A 21,853-nucleotide genomic window follows, 5' to 3' on the forward strand; every position below is an offset into this window, starting at 1 on the left:
AATAACTTTATCAAAAAATATATCGAACTAAAGTTGTTGGGGACAGGGAAAAAAAAAAAAAAAAAAAAAAAGCGAGAATCGTAAAAAAAGTGTCCCGGATGAAAATTTACGGTTTGAACAAAAACTTTGAGGTTTCAACCCCCCCCGCCCCCCCCCCCATTTTAATGGTTTTTCGTTTTTCTTCTCCCTTACTTTTGAAGATTCGAAGATGAACGTAAGATACTTTTTTTACGTTTAGTTTTTTCTCATCCCAACAACATTTCGTTCGAGACATATTTTTTGATAAAGTTATTTGGTTTCGAATCGAACGGTTCAACCCTTTTTTTCTTTCGAAACAACGATCTTGGTGGTTGATCGAAAAATTACCGTCACCATTTCATTCAGCGTCATCGAATTGCCGTTGGATCAAGTTTCTGAATTCATGAAAAAAAAATAAAAAAAAAAAACGCTCAACCTCACGCACCTACTTATTTACCGGTCCGTTTCTCTCGTGACTCGCGATTTGTACGAAATACGAAATTATTTCTCCGTCCATACTGTGCCTACTTCCGTAGGTCTGATATCTGTCCGTATCATTGAAGATAAGAGTGCCTCTTTCACTTTGACTCTCATATATCTATATATGTATATATATAATGTATAATATATATATATATATGTTGGCCATCTTATACGATACACGTCCCGGCTTATTGGGAAATGTTTTTATGAATAACCGAAGAGCTCCCTTCCTCCCTCACTCTGCCAGCCCCTTGTTACCTTACATGATTTAAACTCCCAACGGTATATAGATGGGGGGCCCAAATTGAATTTTCCTCAGCCACTGCCGCCCACGCTTGCTCGAGAGGAAAATACCGAGCCCTTGCTCTCGGTTATACGTATACAGTCGGCTAGTGGACCCTTTCGAACGTCTGACCGTCCATCGGTGTATACCTATTCAAAACTTTGACAGTCTTCCGATGAATTTGATTAGCACGGCCCGCCGGTCCTTAGGGTTTAGTAATTTCGCACCTTGTTCCGTGCGGTTCGCAAATTATGCTATTGTTGCTATTATTGTTGTTGTTATTATTACTATGACAAGAAACCTGTGAGAAATAAGACGATTTTTTTTTTCTTTTCTTTCTTTATATATATACAACGCGAGCATGTTTTACGCGCTTTCCGTGCGGAAAGTACCCGTTTCTATGACGGTAGAGTGAGTCTGCGAGTGCGCATGCGCGGAGTACGGAAAATAACACTTTTTAGTCCTAGGAGTTGAAAGCGGTCTTTTCCGCACTGCGCGCATGCGATTTCGCCAAAAAATCTGACATTACGCGACCCTAACCTCAATTTCGTGCTTAGGGAAAAAAACGCGTAACGTACTCTTGTTGTATAAAGAATCGTGTGACTGTTTTTTTCGCCTCGCGTATTTGCAATATTCGTCTTCGGTTCGGCTACGACTCGTATCGAAAAATTACGCTCGGCCCGAAAATACCGAATTTGCCTCCTTGTTAAACAATGTAGTATTTATTAGCAGAATACGAATATAACCTATGTAATGGAAATTGAATTGAAACATGTCGGAAAAACAGTTTTTTCGGAATGGCTTTCATCACATCCGTGAAAAGGGAAGAGTCTGTCGGTTTGTTCGAGAAACTACCGCGATTATCTCAAAAACGGTCGAATGCAAGATCTGAAATTGATAGAACTTGGCATCCGAATAAAAAAGCTTTTGAAGAAGAATTAGAAAAAAAAAAATTGCTTCTTAAAAAATAAATACGTAAAGTAGGAAAAACATAATCGTTTATTTGGAAAAAGTAGTAAGGAGTAAGAAGTAAACGTTTGTCGGTGAAACGTTGAAAATGGTGATATTATTTCGGAAGATTCTAACGAAATATGTTTATCTCATCTCTCTGCGTGTAGAATATACTGTACATATTATTATAATTTACTTTAACACTCTCATACAACAAGTGTTATGATAATATGTATTATTCGACTTTTGAACTGCAGTCACGAGGGCGATTTGTTTAACTAAAACCGCCTATATTAATACAGATTATTGTGCAACAACGTCAGCTTACGCAAGGTTTAAAACTAGAACAAATACGAATTAATGTTTATCTCGCCAAGCTTATCGTCGCTGTTTATAACGTATTATATACACGTCTTGTGCTCGATTCAAACGTTCACATCACAATTTCTTCTCTCTCTCTCTTTTTATTAGTCGTCTTTTTCTTCATATTCGATTAAAGAATGATAAAGATGATATGTAATAAGTTGGAACATTGAATTATCAACCTACACTTATTCTCCCGAATTGTTACGATTTTCTTATTCCGAGTTGAAAAGTGAACAGAAGGAAATAGAGAGAGAGAGAGAGAAATGAAAAGAAAAAAATTTCTTAAGCCACAATTTCTATAATGTATAAAATTCTCGTTGTTCTATTTTTTTTTATTTTCTTTCCTTCTCTTCTTTCCCGGATTCTTGGTTAAAATTTTTTTCTCACTCGAAGCGAAAAGTTCTCCTTCAAGTTCTCAAGCTCACCTCGAAACTTTCGCCGAGTTTAGATTTAATAATTCGCGAGGGTTGCAGAGGGGCTTGGAGCTGTTTAAATGTACGCTGCTCGATAGAATCTCGGAAGTCTGGCCGAAACCTGATTTACTTAAGCCCCGGATCAGGTATAATATGGGTTGTAATATACACATGGAATCTGCGATAATGGGAAAGCTTGTTGCGGTTAAAATTTCACGCTCACGTTACGCCTGCATGTATAATAAATCAGGTCTACGTACAGTCAAATTTTTCATTCAATTAGCACAACATGTACAATTTTTAGGCGTATTTGTTTCCTTTTCCCTACTTTCTTTTTTCGAACCATAAATTTTCCTCAAGTATGCAACAAACATTTTTAGTTCTCTAAAAGTTTCAAAGGTTTTTCATTTATTTTTATTTATTTATTTATTTTTTTTTTGAGTGAAATGAGGGTGAAAAACAAAATAAAAAAAAATTAGCGCACCTCCTACGAAATTGGCAACTTGTTGGAAGTTTGGTATTTTTGTACCTTGAGTTTTTTCGAATTTTTTTCTTTCGCTTCTTTTTTCTCACACACTGCACCCTTTACAATTGAATGATATACGTACATGTGTGTACAACAATGTTGAAACAGTTTTTCATAACGATACCCGATTTCATGAATTTTTCTAGTTACCGTGAGAAACGAAATCGTTCTCAGTGTACACATACACACATACGTATATACGCATGTATTCGCTACCTTTTCAGGGCACGCGTTAAAGTTGCCGGAATCGTAGTTGTAAATATTATTCCAACGGTTGACACGTCGGCAATTTTGTCGGCTTGAACGTTGCCGGGTTTAATTGTTTTAGGTGGATGAAGTAGGCTCTGCGTTATAACTTCGTGCCAGCTAATTTCCTGCTAATTATATCACGCGCTGATGACTTTCCTTTTCCGAGGTCACGAAGTTGGGGAAAGTCCGATGTGCGTATACGCAACGATTGCGTTATTATTTATTTTTATTTTTTATGTATGAAATGAATTTTCAATTTTTAAATCATTCAACAGATCGGTGAGTTTCAAATCAGTTGGTCATTTTTTTTTTTTTTTTTCTTTACGTCAATTATATTACAAGATATTTTTCTGATAATAATGAAATGAATGAAATCAATTTGTTTCTAACAAAACAATTTACATTATATCGCGACAATTACTCTCGGTTATTGAAAACTTATCAGTATATCGTCGGAAATCGCAACGAACCCCAAAGAAATATTTTTTCAAAGTAAACTAAATATACAAAAAATATGTGGTAAGAATACTTACGCCTATGATTCAACTTGGAACGATATCATACGAATATGCTAGATTTTTCACTGTTTCACAATGATTCCAAGTAAAAGACAAGGAAAAAATTTGTACCCTCAATATCTTGAGCCAATGGTTTTATTACTTTCTTTCATAAATTGTTTGTTTTGGGAAAATCATCGTTGCATACGATTCTTCATCTTCTTCCCCCCTCTTTTTTTTTTTTTTTTTTTCTTGTAAACTTGACTAATACAACAATCTACACGCTACTATCTCGTAATTTAACAACGCAAAAATTATCGATCATCAACTATGGTTGTCAGCATAATGTGTGTAAAATTTAATCCTTTCAAGTTGGGTTTGCGTTGGCGATTATAAGCTGTGATTGATTACGCGAGAATTTTAAAACCGATTTCGCAGAGTACGGTGTCTCGATTTACAAGCGAGGAACTTGAAAGTTTTAAGCTATGCGCGGGCACGCGTATCACCTACATAATTATACTCGATGCAGGAAATTACTCGTTTCACGTTTCCTAGCTTTTAACACCGTACTTCTGACGATGATAACCTCACACCGTTTACCCAAACGACACGAACGGTGAATAATGTAATTATTACGAAAAAAGAGAAACAAACTGTGCTAATTCTAACATTTTTCTTCCAAGCCGTGTCTGAGATGCTTTGCGACTGACAACGAAACGAAAATAAGGAGAAGGTGAAAAAAGAATAGAAACAAAGCGAAGGAAAAAAAAAAAAAAGTCAAATTAAACAAAACCGTGTAGTTTTCAACAGCGACAAAATTGTAACTCACTTATGTATATAGGTACACGGTAAATAATCTTTTGCTCGGATTTCTTCATACTGCAGCGTTATTTTTTTATATATACATGTGTAAAAAAATTTTTTTTAACAACCTTACGCAGCTACTTGACGATCGTTCGAAAGGTCTGACCGATCCTTTCGTTGGATCAATTTTACCTTCGTTTAATCTGCTAGAGAAACTTTTGCAATTTTTCGGTTTCACGAACCGTGACTGCTCGACAATCGAACCGTTTGGATATATATATTATTTTCGTCGTTGCCGCATAATGTGGAGAATTTTTGTTTTAAACAACAATCTTCTCTCGTATCGTACCTCAGCAGCTGAAATATTTATCGATCTAACTCAGACGCATCGTTCAAGTGTGTTATTATTTTTAAACAGTATGGCAAAACCGGCGAGAGTCTGGTAATTCTTCTTTTCGATTTCATTCGGTTCGCAGACGTTGATAAGAAAACGGTGTGACGATAAAAAACAAAAAAAACTTTAAAGAGGTTCTACGATTTGCTACTTTAAAGCCGACCGAAGCGTGCGGCTTTCTATAAGAAGAGAGCGAGAGAGAGAAAGATAAAAAAAGTGGAAGTAAAAAAAAAAAGTAGAAGAAATACGTGTACGCTGATTTTTTTTCATCATGTATACAAAAGTCAAACTTACGGGTTATCAGGAATTGCAAATGCGATAACGCAAAGCAAATTAGCCTTTTTCTTCGTCGTTATAGTTTTGCAAATACAGATGTTATAATCGGATTTTAATTCAACTCGATAAGTTATCTTATCAAAACTGAACTTGAGTTTACACCTTTTTATATAATATATATATATATATCTATGTAAATATGTATATATATGTTTCATTCGCGGAATGCGAATTGAGCATGCAATAAATATCTGATCATGTTTTGGTAAGCAAAACGGAAGAAGACGAAAGAAATGAAGAAAAAACGGTGTCGCGAATAAACCTCATTTTATTATCGGGAGGAGAGCAGAACGCGTTTCAAGATGTTCGCTACGTCGTAGATCCTTTGACAATTTATCAATTCGGTATTGAATCGTAAGGGAAGATTAATGGAGTGATTCGAGAAGGGAGGGATGTTTTTACAAATGAACGACTCTCTGTCTCTCTCCCTCTCTCTTTCTCTTTCTCTTTCTCTTTCTCTTTTTTCCGCCATTTATACATGCATACGATTTACATAAGAGGAATATTTCGGTATCCCTTTTATATTTTTCTAACACGGTAAAAAAAAAATGCGCCGAGGAATTAGTTTAACAATTTACAAATTAGCCCAAGCTTCAGATCAAAACCTGCTACAAAATGTACGCAAGTCAAATCCGAGCCGCCTAAGCCATTTTTAAACAGCGTGATCTATTTCCTCTGACTATTGTCAGAGTCGGCTGTTTGAAAATTGGCAACAACTGAAATCGCCACGGACGTAAAATCATCGTCACGTCTAATGCTTGGGAATGAAAATGTGATTGTTGAGTGCTTTGGCCTCAAACTTGACTTCGTAGAATCAACAGTGATGCTTGGTTTCGATTTAATCACTTTGTGCCGATCGATAATCTGTATAATTTTCATCAAGAATATATTCGGTTGACGGGATTGGTTATGGTTATAACGGTTAATAACATGGCACGAAAAGATTGATGATTTGTTGGAAAATTTTTCGCAGTTTGGAGTTGAATGAAGTCTGAATTCTCTGACGAGGAGATAAATACAGAGTGCAAAGTGAACATTTTGTATCAGAGAGAGAGAGAGAGAAAGAGAAAAAAACAGTTATTCTTACTAGTCGATTGATGAGAAAAAATGATATCAAGTCAAGTCAGCGTTGATACAAAGTCACTACGATAGTTACAAAGAGTGTAGAAAGATTTTTTCGAAGTTATAAAACATTCGAAACAGGTGATACATTTTTTTTTGTTATGGGGATAAAGATTTTCCTCGACTGCGACTCGATTCGACGGGTAAAGAAGTTTCCGAAAATTGATCGTTGTTTTTGTTTTTGACAATGATCGACAGTGTTTGATAACACTTTCTTAATTCCATCCTGCGGAGCATCGAATCTCTCCAATCATCGGGAAACGATGAAGTTTTCGATGATCGTGCTCGCGGTACGTTGATTAGAAAATTGTTTAGGTGAATGTCATATTTGTTTTTCATCTTTTCATCGATATTTTCCGAGTGATCGTACAGAAGCGCGGCGAAGAAAATCCTGTAGATAACGTAAAGTCCCAAAGTAGAAGTAAGAAGTGTGAAGAGGTGATGAATTAGTCGACAAAAACTCTCAGGGTCTTACGTACAGAGAATTTTCAAGGTAAGCGTACCAGTTATTGACACGTTTAGACCCAATTATCGAACCTTTGATTTTCCAAAGTTAAAAATTGTCGGCACAAATTGTGAATTTGTAAACACTGCAAATTTACTTATCTTGTAATTTTGTGACTGAAAATCAAACAGCTCCGACCACAAAATGTCAACAACTGGAACACTCGATTTATATTTACAATACATAAAAGCATGGATGATTCAACGATGAATAATTACCCCGAAGAAGGCGTAGAGCCGCATAACATAGGCGGGAAGATTGAAGCAAAGAAACGCCGTCGACACAACGAGCAGCATCTTGGTGACCTTTGTCTGAGAAGTGGCGGGTCTTTGATTCTGTCCGTTGGACATCTGGGGCCTCTTTACTCGTCTTCCGGTGACCGTCATGGTCCGACGAACGCCGGCGAGTCGCCAAACGGCCCTGGCGATCAACGAGTTAAGAACCACGATTACGGAGAACGGTAGTATGAACGTCAGGACGGTGTCGGCTACGTTGAAAACGTTCGCCCACTCCTCCCATTCCTCGGCGAGGTTGCAGAGGGTCACGTTGTGCTTTTCGGTCGGTGGCTGGGGGCTCGAGAACCAAAGAACAGGACTGCACAACGTCACTCCGAGAACCGTCAGACCCACCAACACGGCCTTGGCTCTGGTCACAGTGCACATGGATTGCCGACGGAGCGGATACTGGACGGCGACGAATCTCTCAACGGTGAACGCCACGACGAACCAAACGCTCAGGAAGCTGCAGAGGGTCGTTAAGAAGATGAAGAACTGGCAGAAACCCTGACGGTTGAACAGACCGACGTCGACCATGTTTAACCACACGACGAACAGCGAGACCAGGAAACCCGTGTCGCTTATCGCCAGTGCTGCCAGGTAGAAACTCGACGACAGTTTCCGTAGTTTTGAATTGAAGAACACGCAGACCGACAGACAGTTACCGAGGGCTCCGAGGTACACGAGAACCGGTGTGTAGTACATCTGGATACGGTGTATCACCACTTCGGCCAGGTCAGGCTCAAGCTGCTCCATTTCGTCTATCGGGAAAGTCACGTTCGTGTCGTTCATTTTTAAAAATTTTTTTTATTGTTGCGCTTGTTTTTCGTTTATTTTATTCTACCACCCTTCTCGATGTCTTCTCGGCATTATCGTCGAAACCAGATAGAGGGAGAGAGAGAGTGAGCGAGATGGACGGCTCGACGTTCTCACAGCAAAACCACTTGTTGAACGAAATATTGGTGGCAGCGGTGGGATATATCCGAATTCTTGCCAAGGAATTACTGCCGCGAGATTTTGGAATACCAAACTCGAACGTCGTTTTGTACTTTGGTAAAAAATTTTCGGCTACTGAAACTGACCTCAATGATTGACATCCGCGTTAAGGAAAAAACTTTTCCTACTTTTTTATTTTGAAATACGAGACATTCTCATCGATCAATTTTCACTTCGAGGGTTGCGCGAGTTCATGTTTCCGTTTTGTTCACCGTTCGAAGGTCGATATGTACGCATAATGGTAACCGAATCCAAGCATAGGTTTATCTTATATACGGCTGCAAAATGAAAAAAAAAAGAAAAAAGTCGCATCCGTTTGTTGATCGTCCGTTTTTTTTTCAGTGACCAATGAAACGTTGAAACGACGATACAAGGTAGAGGGGGTTGACAACCTTTGAAGATTTTCCCGACTTGGAGAACTCTTTACTGGCAATCAGCCACTTCACTCGCGTTCTCCTTTTATCCAATCTCCTTTCGAATCGCCGATCGAAATATGATGTCAAAGAAAAAAACAGAAACGCAAAAATTCAGAAATTTCTCACCGAGACAAGATTTCGGTTAGATACACGAATTCGTACAACTTTCGACGTGTTCCAACGCGATGTTGAAGGGTGTTAAAGATTACCACACCGTAGGCTAAGCCATGTATCACGGGAGTTTGGTGAGCTTTACGGAAAGCCCGGGAGTGGAGTAAAAAAAAAAAAAGAAAACAGACAGAGATAAAAGAAACGTAGAGAGGGTAGGAAAAAAAAAAGAAAAGAACACACGGCGAAAAAGGTAAGCTTCAGGAAATGTTTTGAGGATTAATGGAAGCCTCACGCTTGTTTCAGTAGCTCGTGGAATCTCTTCTTCTACTCTCGCGAATTTAAAGAGTGTCTGCTCGATGTTACTCACAGTTTGATAAATGGTATTGAAAGAAGAAAAACAAAGAATAGAAAAGATTAATGTACGATAGGAATACGAATTCGCGTATTACGTACGTACGTACGTATTGTTGTTTATATTATCGTTGTTATCCTTGTTGTCGTATTATTATTATTAATATTATTATTATTATTATTACTTCAACGAAGAAACGCAAAGATGTCTTTCACTCAATTTCCTTATCAGGATTTCACACCGCACTTCAAGTTTTCCCGGTACGTTCATACATTTCGCGTTCCATGTTCGTCTGAAAATCCGTCTTCACGTACAATTGTTCCTTACAGCTCGTGGACGAAAAAAAATGATCATCCCTTTCACGTCGATGACAGTTTCGGAGTTTGAAACAAGTCTCTACCGGTATCTGATTTCAAGTCGGAACTTTTTCCGAATCCGTCAGTATATCCAAGGAATTGTGGAAGACGAGGACACCTTGGTAACACAGACCTTACGGTATTATTTCCTCACCGTCTAACCGAGTGACCTCCCGGTTTGTAGGTGGCACCAGACTGCCTTTGGCACGGCGTCCCTTCTGCATGTCGCCTATCTAGATTCGCCGTCTGACTTTGCTTCTGCGCGTCGGTTCTCCAGCCACCCGCCAACCTCTCACGTGTCTTTTTTGCCGTAACGTCGAACCTCTTTTGCCTCTATCGGTAGTTCTCTCGCCTACGAGATACCGGAAGCCTGCTTTCGGCTTCACCGTCGCGTTTCTACCTTGTTGTACACATGTCGTAAGTCATTGCAACCACATGAACGGTGAAAAAACGTCGGACGGTTTCGCAAAGTTTGTTTACGCTGGATGTTTTAATTACTCGTACTCGAGGGGTTATATCCAGTCGGGAGACCGAGAACAAACCACTTTTCAACGACTTTTCACTAAGACACGTATCAATTTGTTTACGTAAAAATTTATGTAGTTATATATTTATATAAACAATGTTTCTCAAAGCTCGTATAACCGATCTTCGTTAGCACCGCTAAAAGAAAGGGGGTCTTATTAAACTAAAAAAACAAAACAAATTTAGTCAATGTAAGGTATGATCTCGACTTTGATCGAAGGAATGAATGAAATATCAATTCTCGACAAAAAAGATGCTGCTCGGAAGAAAAAAAAATCCCATTTCACAGAATAATTTTCGCCTTAATTTGTTTATAAAATGCAAGATATTTATCGGTGAGAAAAAACCTTCGATCAAGGACTGAAAAATATATTCGCAAAGCTTGTGTAAAAGTTCGAGACTCGTCGGTTCAGCCGTTTCCGAGAAATCTCTTGCTCGCCGACTTTGAAAACATGGTTTCGAAAAAAACGCGTTCAAAGTTTCAAAATCACTTTACACGCCGCTGGGACGAGTTTACAAATATGCGCGTAACTTTGAGGATATTTGTCGGATCGACGTGAATTTTTTTGCCTATATACCCGAACATATTTACGTTATAAAAATGAAGTTACAAAAAAAAAAAAAAAAAATCGATTTTTGGAAAATCCCGACCGGATACAAATAACCCCTTAAATATTATACACGAAATTTTATACGTATTGCTTTTTTTCGTTCACCGATCCTGCAAAGTTTCTCCTGCACATATTTATAAGAATTTCTATCAAACACTCGACTTATTATTCATTCTCTGTTTCATCCTCGCCTTACGCCTGTAAAACGATATCATCTGCCGAAGCGGCCGATTCATAGATCTTCTACACTTCGTCTTCGGCGTTTCCTTCAGCGACAGAATCCCTGACCCTAAATCGTGATTTATAACGATCCGGGGAAAAAAGATCAATCAGCCCGACACCCCCTTGGCGAGGAGATGGCAAACGTCATTGCCGGATCCCCGCATCTTGTTGGGGGGCGGAGACGAGAGTCATTAACGACTTTTACCCCTTCGCTAATTTTTTTTTATTTTTTTTCCCTTCCTTTCTTGTTTCTTTCGATTATATCGAGGGTCAAAACGAAGGAGAAACAGAGGAAACGGAAGTGAAGAATAAAAAATGAACGAATCTAACGAACTTTGGCGTCCATGTTTTTTTTTTTTTTTTTATTCTTCAACATTTCTCCCATCACACGTATCATACAACGCGCAATCAAAGTTGCGTTCAAGAATCGGGAAAATTAATTTTTGCCATCGAGTTTTCTCGGCTCGTGATTAAACGATTATTTTACCGATCGTATAAAAAAATTCATCGTCCATTATACGCCCGGATCTGAACGGAAACGGAAATTCATTTCCTACTCCTGCATTCTGGTTTTTTTTTTTTTTTTTTTTGGATTAATTTCAATGTCATTTAATCTAAAAACTACCAAAAGAATTTCTATGAAACGCATTTAATTATTCTAGAAGATAATATAAAATTGGTGTTTAATTCCTTGTTGTTTTTATGCGAATCTTGAACGGAGAATCTGTAATTTTTTTACGCGTTACTGTAACTTTTCAACGCGTGTCGCTAGAATTTTTGCAAAAATTGCAAACTGATATTAGAGTTTTAGAAATTTGGTGGGGATGGTTGTTACGCACATTTGATGGCTCGTAAAATTCAGGTTATGAACATATAATTACGTTGGACCATTGAGAAATGTCTGAAACATTCAGACTTTGATTGTTTTTATAAAATAATTGTTCGCTTATATTCGTATACGCGTATCGAAGTAACACTTATTTAAGTAAGAAACAAAAAAAAAAAAAAAAAAAAATCCTCACCAAAATTTCGAGACATCGATTGTATCTTGAATTGCAGACCTAAGTTTTGATTCTCAACATCATCACAAACCTCGCCAAACAAATGCCAGAACATTTGAACGTTAATAAAACCAGTTTATTTACACAATTTCGAGTCCGGTGAATTATTAGTTCAAAAAAGTTTCGAGTGATTAATTTCCTTGATAAAGGAAAATAAATTTTCATTCGTGCGAAGGAAGAAACTATCCTGGCTTTCGAAATATTCTTTGTGTTTTTGTATCCGTGATCGGGAATATTATTTATATGTACATTTATATGTATTTATTTGAAAATTTGAAATTTTCGCTCCCCGTATTTGATCCGCTGTCTTGAATTTCCAAAATCTGATTTGAAAAATGATTTGTAATCAGTGAAAGGTCAAAGACGTAGTAAAATTCAAAAAATCCTTTCACTTCCACTTCTTTACGTTTCTTCAGAACAAACAAAACGACGGATCGGTTTTTACCGATTGCATTGATTCTCTGAATTGACGAAACAATCTTCAACGATTCGTGGAAGTAAAATTATTATGTATTAAAAAAAAAAAGAAAAAAAAAGAAGATTATTTTTCACCCGATCAAAGTTTCACAGAGAATAAAAAATTCTTTCAAAGGAAACGTTACGATGAGATAGAGTGAAAAAAAATCTTCAAAACGGCACGCCTTTCGAATATCTCGCGGTCTGTTCAACGATCTGAATTTAGGTTATGGATTTTTCCCGAAGCATAAACGCGTCCGTCAACGCCAAGCGAAACTTGGATGCACGGCAGCTTTGCAAGCTCGCGATAAACGCCATGCAGCCTCGGTTTATTATGATTGAAAGGTACAGGCAGCAACTCTATTGCTTTTAATGTAAACATTCACCATTCGTACCACGCGTAGAGATCAACTTTACCCTGCGCCATGACAAGATCGTCTACAGGGTGTCCCATAACTCACGGATAAGAGGAATAACCCGTAAAATCCGAGAAAATTTTCGGGTCTGACTGTGAGTCGGCAAATTATTTAAATATCCATAAATTATTAAACATTAATATGTGTATATATATATGTATAAATAAAGATCAAGTGTAGAAAATTGGAAAATACGGAAAACCGAAGTACGAAAAGACGAAATATAGAAAGGTCAAAATCTGGAATCGTTATACGATTTTATTTTATCGAGACTGATTCTAACGACTCTGTATTCTCATTTTTCGATTATCCTACTTTTCTCATAACTCGACTTTCCGCATTCTTAAATTCTATGAATCAAATTTTCGCTCGTTTGAAAATTCGATATTACGTTCCTTCTTTTTCTTTTGATTTTTCTATATTCTTAATTGATTTAGAAGCCTTGTTTTGTAAACGGTGAACTGAATGAACGGATTTATAACGTTGGAATAATCAATATTTCTTAATTACATATTTCGATTAAACGAATTTTGAACATTCTGAAAAATCTTGCGACGAGTCAGTTTTCAACTACACGATTGGATAAGAAAGAAAAAGAATGAGATAAAAAATATCCCAGCCGGTCTACTAAAATTTTTGGGTCGATTTAACAATTTTTTAATAAGTGGAAATTGAAGTAAAAACTAATAATTGAACGTTGATATGACAGCCTAAATGTTATAAATGAAAAAAAAATTGTGCAATAACTAACAGAAATGTATAAAAAAATGACACAAACTTAAAGTGCATCTGTTGTGATATCACGTTAAGTTAAATCTCTTCTAACAGTGTAGAATTCAACTCTACGAAATACTTGAAAACGAAGCGGTGAAACTGTGCAAACGACAACGACAAACGTTGGCTTTCCAAACCTAATTTCAAAGTTTCGAAGTCGGTTGGACCGGAAACTTTTGGACCTTGCTACAGAGTTTATGCTCGGAATGGGTGAATAACCGGTTTTGTTGCATATCGTTGTTAACTATTGCAAGATATGTACGAGTAGGAGATTCGTCTTGAACTTTCTTCGTTGGAATCTTGCGAAACGACTCTTTACACGCTCTGATAATTATTATAAACTGGTCGACAGAACAAAAGTAACCGGTCATTTTTTTGACAGATACATTAATATTTATTTTTTTATGATTATTGATGGTAAAAAAAAAAAATAAAAAAAGAAAAGTTTCTCGGCGTTGTTGCGGTGAACGAACGAACAAAGTCTGTACATCGACCGTTTTTCCCCGCGTCTGCCGAAGTGGAGAAAAGCCATTTACTCGATATGCCATTAATTTGGTCGACGTAGGTAAGTAAATACACGCGTCTGCCGAACATCCATCCTTTCGTACAAGATTTATTGTCATTCTTAGCGAACCGGTTTACCTTTATATTATTAAACCTACGATAATGTACTTCGACCCTCTGACGAACACAGTCGGAATTTCTAATTCCTTTGGCATTTTGGTCATTCGTCGTTCATCCGTCCTTCATCGTCGATGGCAATCTGCTCGAGTCACGATCGTGTGTAAGTTTTATCGGGAAACTCGTGTATCCTGTTGAAAACAAATTGAAAACCAGAAAATTTTTATCGAAACTAGTTCAGTAATTAACCCTTTGAGGAATAGTCGTAAGTTCTTATCACCTATTTTATATCAATTTTCTGTGCGTTTAGAGATATTTTAAACATGTTTCTTTGCGGTTTTGGATATTTCTGACAGTATACTAACAGGTTTTCAATACTAGATGGTAATTATTGCGATATAATGTAAATTATTTTTGTTGGAAACAAATTGATTTGAAAAAATGGTGAAAATTGAAGGAATAATTCATTTTCGAGAAAGTTAACCCCCTCTAGATGTATACATGTTTTGTATAAATTATAAGATTTTGGGGTCGCTTATTACGAATCTGAAACCGGATTTAAAAAATTCAAGATGGCCGATCTAATACGGCGGACGAAAATTTCAAGTTCGATCGAATTAGGAGAAAAAACTCTGTTCACGGATTTTTTGGGGTCGCTGATTACGAAACTGAAATCGGATTTTGAAAATTCAGTATGGCAAATCCAATCAGTGACCCCAAAAAACCCCTACATAGAGTTTTTTGACCGAACTTGGTCAAATTTGAAATTTTCGTCCACCGTATTCGATCCGCCATCTTGAATTTTTGAAAACTGATATGAAATCCGTAATCAGTGATCTTGTTGTAAAAGTTGACTCAGCAGAAGAAATCTGTGATTCAAAGGGTTAATTATTAGAGACGAGTTACATTACGGAACGCTTTAATTTTTTCATTCCAAATTTTTTCTAAAAAAATTAGATCGGTTCGTGCACAAATAAATTATACAGAAAGATTCATATTTTTTACGGATAACGTGAGTATGGATTTAAAAATAAAACATTATCAGTTCTTCGCGTGCATCTTGGATGTATTAATTTTACCTAATTGTAAGTTTCGTCTTTCCTCAATTTGGAAATCATCGATTTACGAATAAAGTGTTTGGCTAAAAATCAACGATTACAAATCAACGTCCAAATTAGGCTCGTTATCGAAGATTTTGCGATTCAGAATTTGTTTTGGATTAAAAATTTACAAAGTGGCCAAAAAATCGCTGGCCTTTCCTCCTTAATTTTAATTCCGATAAAAGCTCGTCGTATCAGAGCCCTGATTGCTCCGATAAAAATCTCTCCCTCTCCCGTTAATCGGTAATCGCGTACCCTTTGACTTACTTTTCAAAGCGTAGCAGTTCGGTGAATTATCTTGATTATTGCGGGAACGAATTCACTTCGTCGTCATTCAAAGAGGCTTATCAAAGCCTCGCCACGATACTGATTCGTCGAAATTTCACTCACACTCCGTCGTATATTCCTCTTAAAACACTATTGATAAGTATAAAAATTCCGTTAAATTATTCGGAAATTTTTACCAGAGTCTATTTTATCAAATTTTTCTACTTCCGTGGATTCGCAGTTTCTTTCTTATCTTTCTTTCTTTATTTTTTTTTCTCTCTTCTCAGGATAAATGTTTGGTTCTTTCGATTAATACATCGAAAAATTTTTATATTCGTTATAATTATTTATATCCTATAAGTTATCACCCCGATTAATCACGTGAAGTGAATATTTTATTCCTCATTAATTTGCAAACCCGAGATAAGAGAAGCGGAAAGAAAACATTTTATAATACAAATAAAAAAAAAATAAAATAAAAATAAGAAAAGCGCTAAACCTGTGCGAAGTCGATAATGATTTCACTTCCGGACGTCTTTGTACAAATTGTCGGATTTTTGTACGCTTGGACGGTCCTTTTGATGAAATTTTGCGTATCAAAAAGATAAACAGCAAATTAAACAGAAAGAGAGACGACAAAAAGACAACAAAAAAAAAAAAAAATGAGACAATACGCTTTCTAAAGTGTGTGTGTGTGCGGGTGTATTAAATATTGTTATTACCTACCTTGTACTTATTACAAAACTCAACCAAGTGCGTATCGTCCTTGTTTATTCTACCGCCGAAAAAATGAGCGCATCTTTATGTATTCGATAATTTTTCAACACCGTATATTATAATCGTATATCAATGTACACAAGTACTGTACATTATGCATAATGGATATGTTAAACAGTATATCGTTAGATATTGAAAATCGACTCGGCTTTCTTTGAAACAAAGTATTAACACTCATTCGGCACCTTTATCTGGTATAACGTTACCGGCATTACTTTGCTGTAACGAAGCAATTTTGTTATTTATTTAATTTTTTTTTTTTTGTACTCATTCGGGTGTCTTTTACAAGATGAGAAAAAAAGATCCACGAAAGGTTTAAGAAAAACATGACAGCTGAAACTTATTCCTCGCGTAATACACGTAATAATGTTGAATCTCTTTTTAATACAATATTTTTAACTCGGATCCCGTTTTCTTGTTATTTATTCAATTGTATTTTTTGCTTTTCTTTTTTCTCAATCCGTGGTTCGATTTTGCAGGACAAGAGGAACTGGCTGTCGGGACATCGGCGGCTGAAGTTCCCCCAGGACCAGGCAGCCCTGGAGGAGTTTTGACTGTCGGTAGCAGCCGCGTCGGCACCCTGGACGCTCTTTTGTCAGCCTCTTATTGCCGCAGTCAAATGTACCTGTCGCGACAGCTGGCCCAATTGCACCCGAAACTGACCATGCCCATGTTCAGCGGTGAGTGAAATATCCGTATAAGACACGGTGACGAAACACCTTGGAAAATTTGGAAAACGTGGAAATGTCGGGGAATTTAAAAGGGTTCGTGGAAAATTTGAGAACTTGGAATTTTCGTTGAATTTTCATTGTAATACGGTCACGGGGAAAGCTGAAAATATCGGTTTTTTTTTTTTTATGGGAATTGGAAATGATTTTTTTTTGTCGAGGAGACAAATTTCCTTTTTTTTTTTCGTTGAGAGAAAACGAAAGAAAAAATAAAAACGAACAAAGAAGAAAAAAAAAAAAAGGAAATTGGCTGAAACTGACTTTTTTGCACTTGCGTTATAATTTTTTTTTTTTTTTCAATTCGCATCGAACTCCAGACGAACGTAAAGTCGATAGGCTGAACGATTTAAATTTTTTAATCTTGGTTCCACGTTTCAATTTTTTAATAAAACTGATTTAAATGCGAAACTCGAGTTTGTTTGATTGCGACTTGCACTAAATTTTTCTTAGAAAATAGGTAATTTTTCGTAGGATCCCGAAATATCGTTCTGGTTTCTACAAAAGCAAACTTTATTTGACGAAACTTTTTTTTTTGGTTAGTTACACGAAAGATATCAAAATTCGACATCTAGATTTTGTTTGTTAGAATTATTTCGATATAAACAAAAATTAACCTGCGAAATTCGAGTCGTCGATGACTAATCGAAAATTGGAACCGAATCCAGGAATTATTAATTCGACTCGCGCAGGTATTTTCTTTAAATTCGAAGATTCAAGCTTTTACCACATTTTCGATTCCCTTATTAATCACCGCCTCACTTTGCGAAACGCGGTTGCGGTTTTTCCGTTTCCCTTCAACTCGGTCGTACTTCCTAATTTTCCGGCTGAAATATCAACCCTCGAAATGAACCTTTACGCCACCGTGTTAACCTTTCGAAAGGAGTCTCCGCGAGAATTTCTCGGGCATAAAATTCTCTTTTCTTCCTTGCACTTGAAGCTCTGTATCCTTGACATCGGAATGTCTAAAAGTTGTAAAACACGACTGGAAAAGTCTCTCTCGAATACCGGGAAATCTGATTGTCGAGAGGATTCGCAGCGTTTCCTTGAATTAATTTACGTTAAATTTTACAAAGATTGTTTAGGGGATTCCATTTCTTTTATAATTTTAATTTTCTTAAATCTCTTGTTTCGCTGCTTCGCTTGGTTATTATTTTTACTCGTTAAATCTTGATAAGTTTTTTTTTTTTTTCTTTCCAAGTTCATTTTCCAATAACTTCGAAAAACTTTACGATGCGTCGACAGTTTTTTTTTTTTTTTTTTTTGATTTATTTATTCATCTTCCTTCCTTCGCAAACTGAGTACTGCGATGAGATTTTATTTCAAATATCAACGATCGATTATCAAGCCTCTTGGAAATTGATTTTATTACCCTGTAACTACGATTGTATAATAAGTATACGTGTATAGCTTTTTTTAGAATCATATCTCAAGCTGTTTCGTAACACACCAAGTTTTTGGCAAGGTCAAAAAACGACGAATATATAACGTACGCTGGTCAATGATTAATGACGATTTATCGTCGGATTTAAATAAGCTCTCGAGATTTTTTAAGATTTCATCACTTGGTCGTCTCTTGAATACCCTGTGGAATAGATGAAAAAGGACGAGTTGTATCATTACATGTGAAATAGGAATATTTTTTGGGGTGCGGTTGAAATTCCCAATTTTAAAAGTTCCGAAAGTGCGAAAATGAGAAAATTTTTAATTCCGAAACATCGAAACTCCGAATGGTCGAAGATTTTTGGTTTCCTGAGTTTTTGGCCCGGTGAAATTTCACCACTTTGATCTTTCTTCGTTTTTGATTTTTGGCTTTTTTGATTTCTCACCCCCCCCCCCAGTCGAGGAGTAAACTACGCTGTGCAATTATATTTTAACTTTCGGAATTTTACTATTTATTTTATATTCGGAATTTACAAGAAACTTGAAATCTCCCTCCACCCCAATTTATTACCTCTTGCCTTTCATCGTCTGCTCTGTCACGACCTTTTGACTCCCACGGGGAATCCAAATTTCTTTTACAGTTGACCGAAGTTTGTGACGTATAGTCAAGATTCTAAATTACACTTCGCTGCTCGAGGAGATCGGTGAACTGAATTTAAATCTTTGTAAGCGAATTATACATTTTTTCTCTTTCAAATTACCAGATAATCGAACTTGGTCAAATGCCGGAGATGGAAAACTTAGGTACCTATGATACACATAAATCAGTCAGTAATTAATGATAGTGAAAATAATGAAAGACATCGAATCATGTGGTATACAGCCGGAATATACGATTAGATTACTTTTTTTCTCTCTCTCTCTCTCAAGAAAGCGAATTTATTACATTACATGATAAAAACTCTCGAGAAAAATTTATGCATGGTTTTTCCGAATGGATGCTTTTATTCCGGTTAGGAGGCAGCTATGAAGCCACTGGAACGGATTCATATGTTATACATTCCGATTGAATTTCATATCAATTTCGAAACTCTTGACTTTCGACTCTCGACTCTTGAAAAGTCGAAAGATTTATTGTACAAGCACCGCGTCTCGTTGCCCAGTTCGACGAGTTGTTTGACCAAACTCAAACGTCTCGGTTTTCATACTCGCATATTTTTCCAAACTTTTTTCCTTATTCGTCTATCTTTGATACTGCGAATTTACGCATTCTTGCGATTTTCATTTTTTTTTCTCTTCTTCTTCTCCTCGATTCAAAAATTGCGAATAAATTCTGTTGTTATAAAGCTTTTCTTTTCTTTTTTTTTTTTTTTTTCATCAACTAAAACATCGTTCGAACGATCGGAAAATTCACGAAATGTTTACAAAACTTGCAGTTTTCACTTGGAATATTTCTAAACCGCCTCGATTATGAAACGATTTTTTTTTTTATTTTCCTCATCAACTCTAAAATGAAATAGTTACAGCAATGTTACAAGAGAAAAATAGAAGTCTTGAGACTTTTCTTGAGAATTTTCAGACCGTTTAAATAATGTTTTAGTTCTAGCAAAAAATTTTAAGTACCAAAGAAAAAGAACAAAAACAGAAATCGGCCCGGTTTTGAAATGTTTGGAAAAGAAAGTACAGTTTTCGTGAATTTAAAAAAAAAAAAATAAATAAAATGTCCGTTTCAAAATCACGTTAAATATTCACAGATAATCAACCAAATGTATAAAAAATCTGGAACAATTCAGAGTACCGGTTCAGAGTTGGAACGATCGCAGGAAAAATTTTCAACAAAATCAAAAATGGCGAGGGTCGGACGTTTGTTGGTTTCGCATGGGAATTATCCATACATGTATACATCGTGTAAAGTCTCGGCAAATTTGCACAGAGGTTTGTTGTTGCAACGAAATTCTGATGATGCGTGGATAGAAGATTGGGAGTTTGGCATGTTCAACTATGTATACATCATCGTACGCACGGCCGTCAATTTTCCCCCTCACCCTCCCCATAAGCAATATTTCACACCGTCAATAAACAGCGAAATCAAGTCAACGCTGCCGAGATGAATAAGCCTTTCGCCTCGGATTTTATATCTTGTTTATAATACAGGAAGTAAATATTTCGAACGTAATCGCCGTCGTGCAGAATTTTTCGCATATCGTTACAGCGCGAATGTAATTCTATTTAAACAAACACCGATATAATTAACAACGGAATGTCACCGATACGGGTGAGAATTCGTGAATTGATTACCTCAGAAACTAAAATTAAAAACCCATAAAAATTCTGATACTTCCATGAAAATTCTAGCACTCCCATTGAAATCTCACAGGATTTTCCCGTAAAAAACGTGTAAAACACCATAAAAATTCCCTAACCCCATAGAAAAGCCATAAGAATTTTACATCAAAAGTTTTCGAAACGTCATAAAAATTCCTCAACTCCCATTGATACGTAATAGTAACTCCCCGTAAAAAATCTTTTGAAACGCCGTAACAATTCCCTCACCCCCGTAGAAACCCCGTAAGAATTTCTCATATAAAAAATTTTCGAAATCCCATAGAAATTCTCGAATCCCCGTGTAAATCGAATTGGCATTGGGTATAAGAATAATATTGAAATCCAAATAAAATTTCGTAAAACCCATAGAATTTCGAGCGGCTGACGTGTTATTTCTTTGTAAAATTACCGCCACCATCCGAGCTAACAAAAAAATTGCTTCTTTCCCCAAAGGTTGTTGAATTTTAACACAACAATTTGAATATATTGAAAAAATTATTTACCGTACGAGGTATCACCTTTTAGAACAAAGTTTGTACGAAATTTTTTCCTGCTCCTGGTATTATTATTATTATTATTATTATTATTATTATATTTTTTGTCGAGACAGAGTTCTCCAATAACAACCGAAACTGGACCATCATCGGTCAGCCGGAAAGTTTATGACAAAAATTAATACTTCCCAATTTTGCCAATAAATCGTGGCTTTGTCATTCGTTAAGTCGAAACTTTTGTTTATACGGTGATACGGAGTTTTTTCCTCTACCTCCCCCCCCCCCCCCGTCTTTTTTTTTTTTTTTTTATTATCGTACATCCGAGAATTCTCAGTTTATCAGAAAATAATTGTTCGGAGAATGTTGGAGAATCGGCGAAGTGATTTGTACGGCTTAAAGCTCGCGTCGTTGTAGCTTATATTGTATTATATTACACACACTTGCGTAACGGGGTTTCTTTGAAAGCCTTTGAAGGGTTTATACTTAGTTTCAACTGTAAATTCTACAGGAAAACAGCCTTGCTCGGTGTGGGAGGAGTCCTCTTGAAACTTTCGGAATCCCTTTCGAAACTTCTCGACAGCGATGAATCTAGCCTTAGGATGGGTCGCGTCGTAGTAAAAGTCGACGTTTCGACTCATCCTAC

At 36.5% G+C, this 21,853-nt stretch overlaps 2 protein-coding genes across 9 annotated transcripts in view; one reads left to right on the forward strand and one right to left on the reverse strand.

Moving 5' to 3' along the window:
• The window catches only part of LOC124174665 (neuropeptides capa receptor), a 30,419-nt gene extending 21,868 nt beyond the window's left edge, over nt 1-8,551 (reverse strand). Inside the window, exon 1 of the mRNA XM_046554001.1 lies at nt 7,166-8,551. Within this exon, the coding sequence (XP_046409957.1) occupies nt 7,166-8,014 (849 nt within the window). The 5' untranslated portion in view covers nt 8,015-8,551. The remainder of the gene's footprint in view (nt 1-7,165) is intronic.
• Nucleotides 1-21,853, forward strand: part of LOC124174663 (protein furry) — a 106,613-nt gene that overhangs the window by 64,084 nt on the left and 20,676 nt on the right. For all 8 annotated transcript variants that reach the window (XM_046553998.1, XM_046553997.1, XM_046553990.1 and 5 more), the window contains one exon: nt 16,763-16,963. In XM_046553998.1, the coding sequence (XP_046409954.1) occupies nt 16,763-16,963 (201 nt within the window). The remainder of the gene's footprint in view (nt 1-16,762; nt 16,964-21,853) is intronic.

This window comes from Neodiprion fabricii, chromosome 2 (assembly GCF_021155785.1).
Source record: "Neodiprion fabricii isolate iyNeoFabr1 chromosome 2, iyNeoFabr1.1, whole genome shotgun sequence".
NCBI lineage: Eukaryota > Metazoa > Arthropoda > Insecta > Hymenoptera > Diprionidae > Neodiprion > Neodiprion fabricii.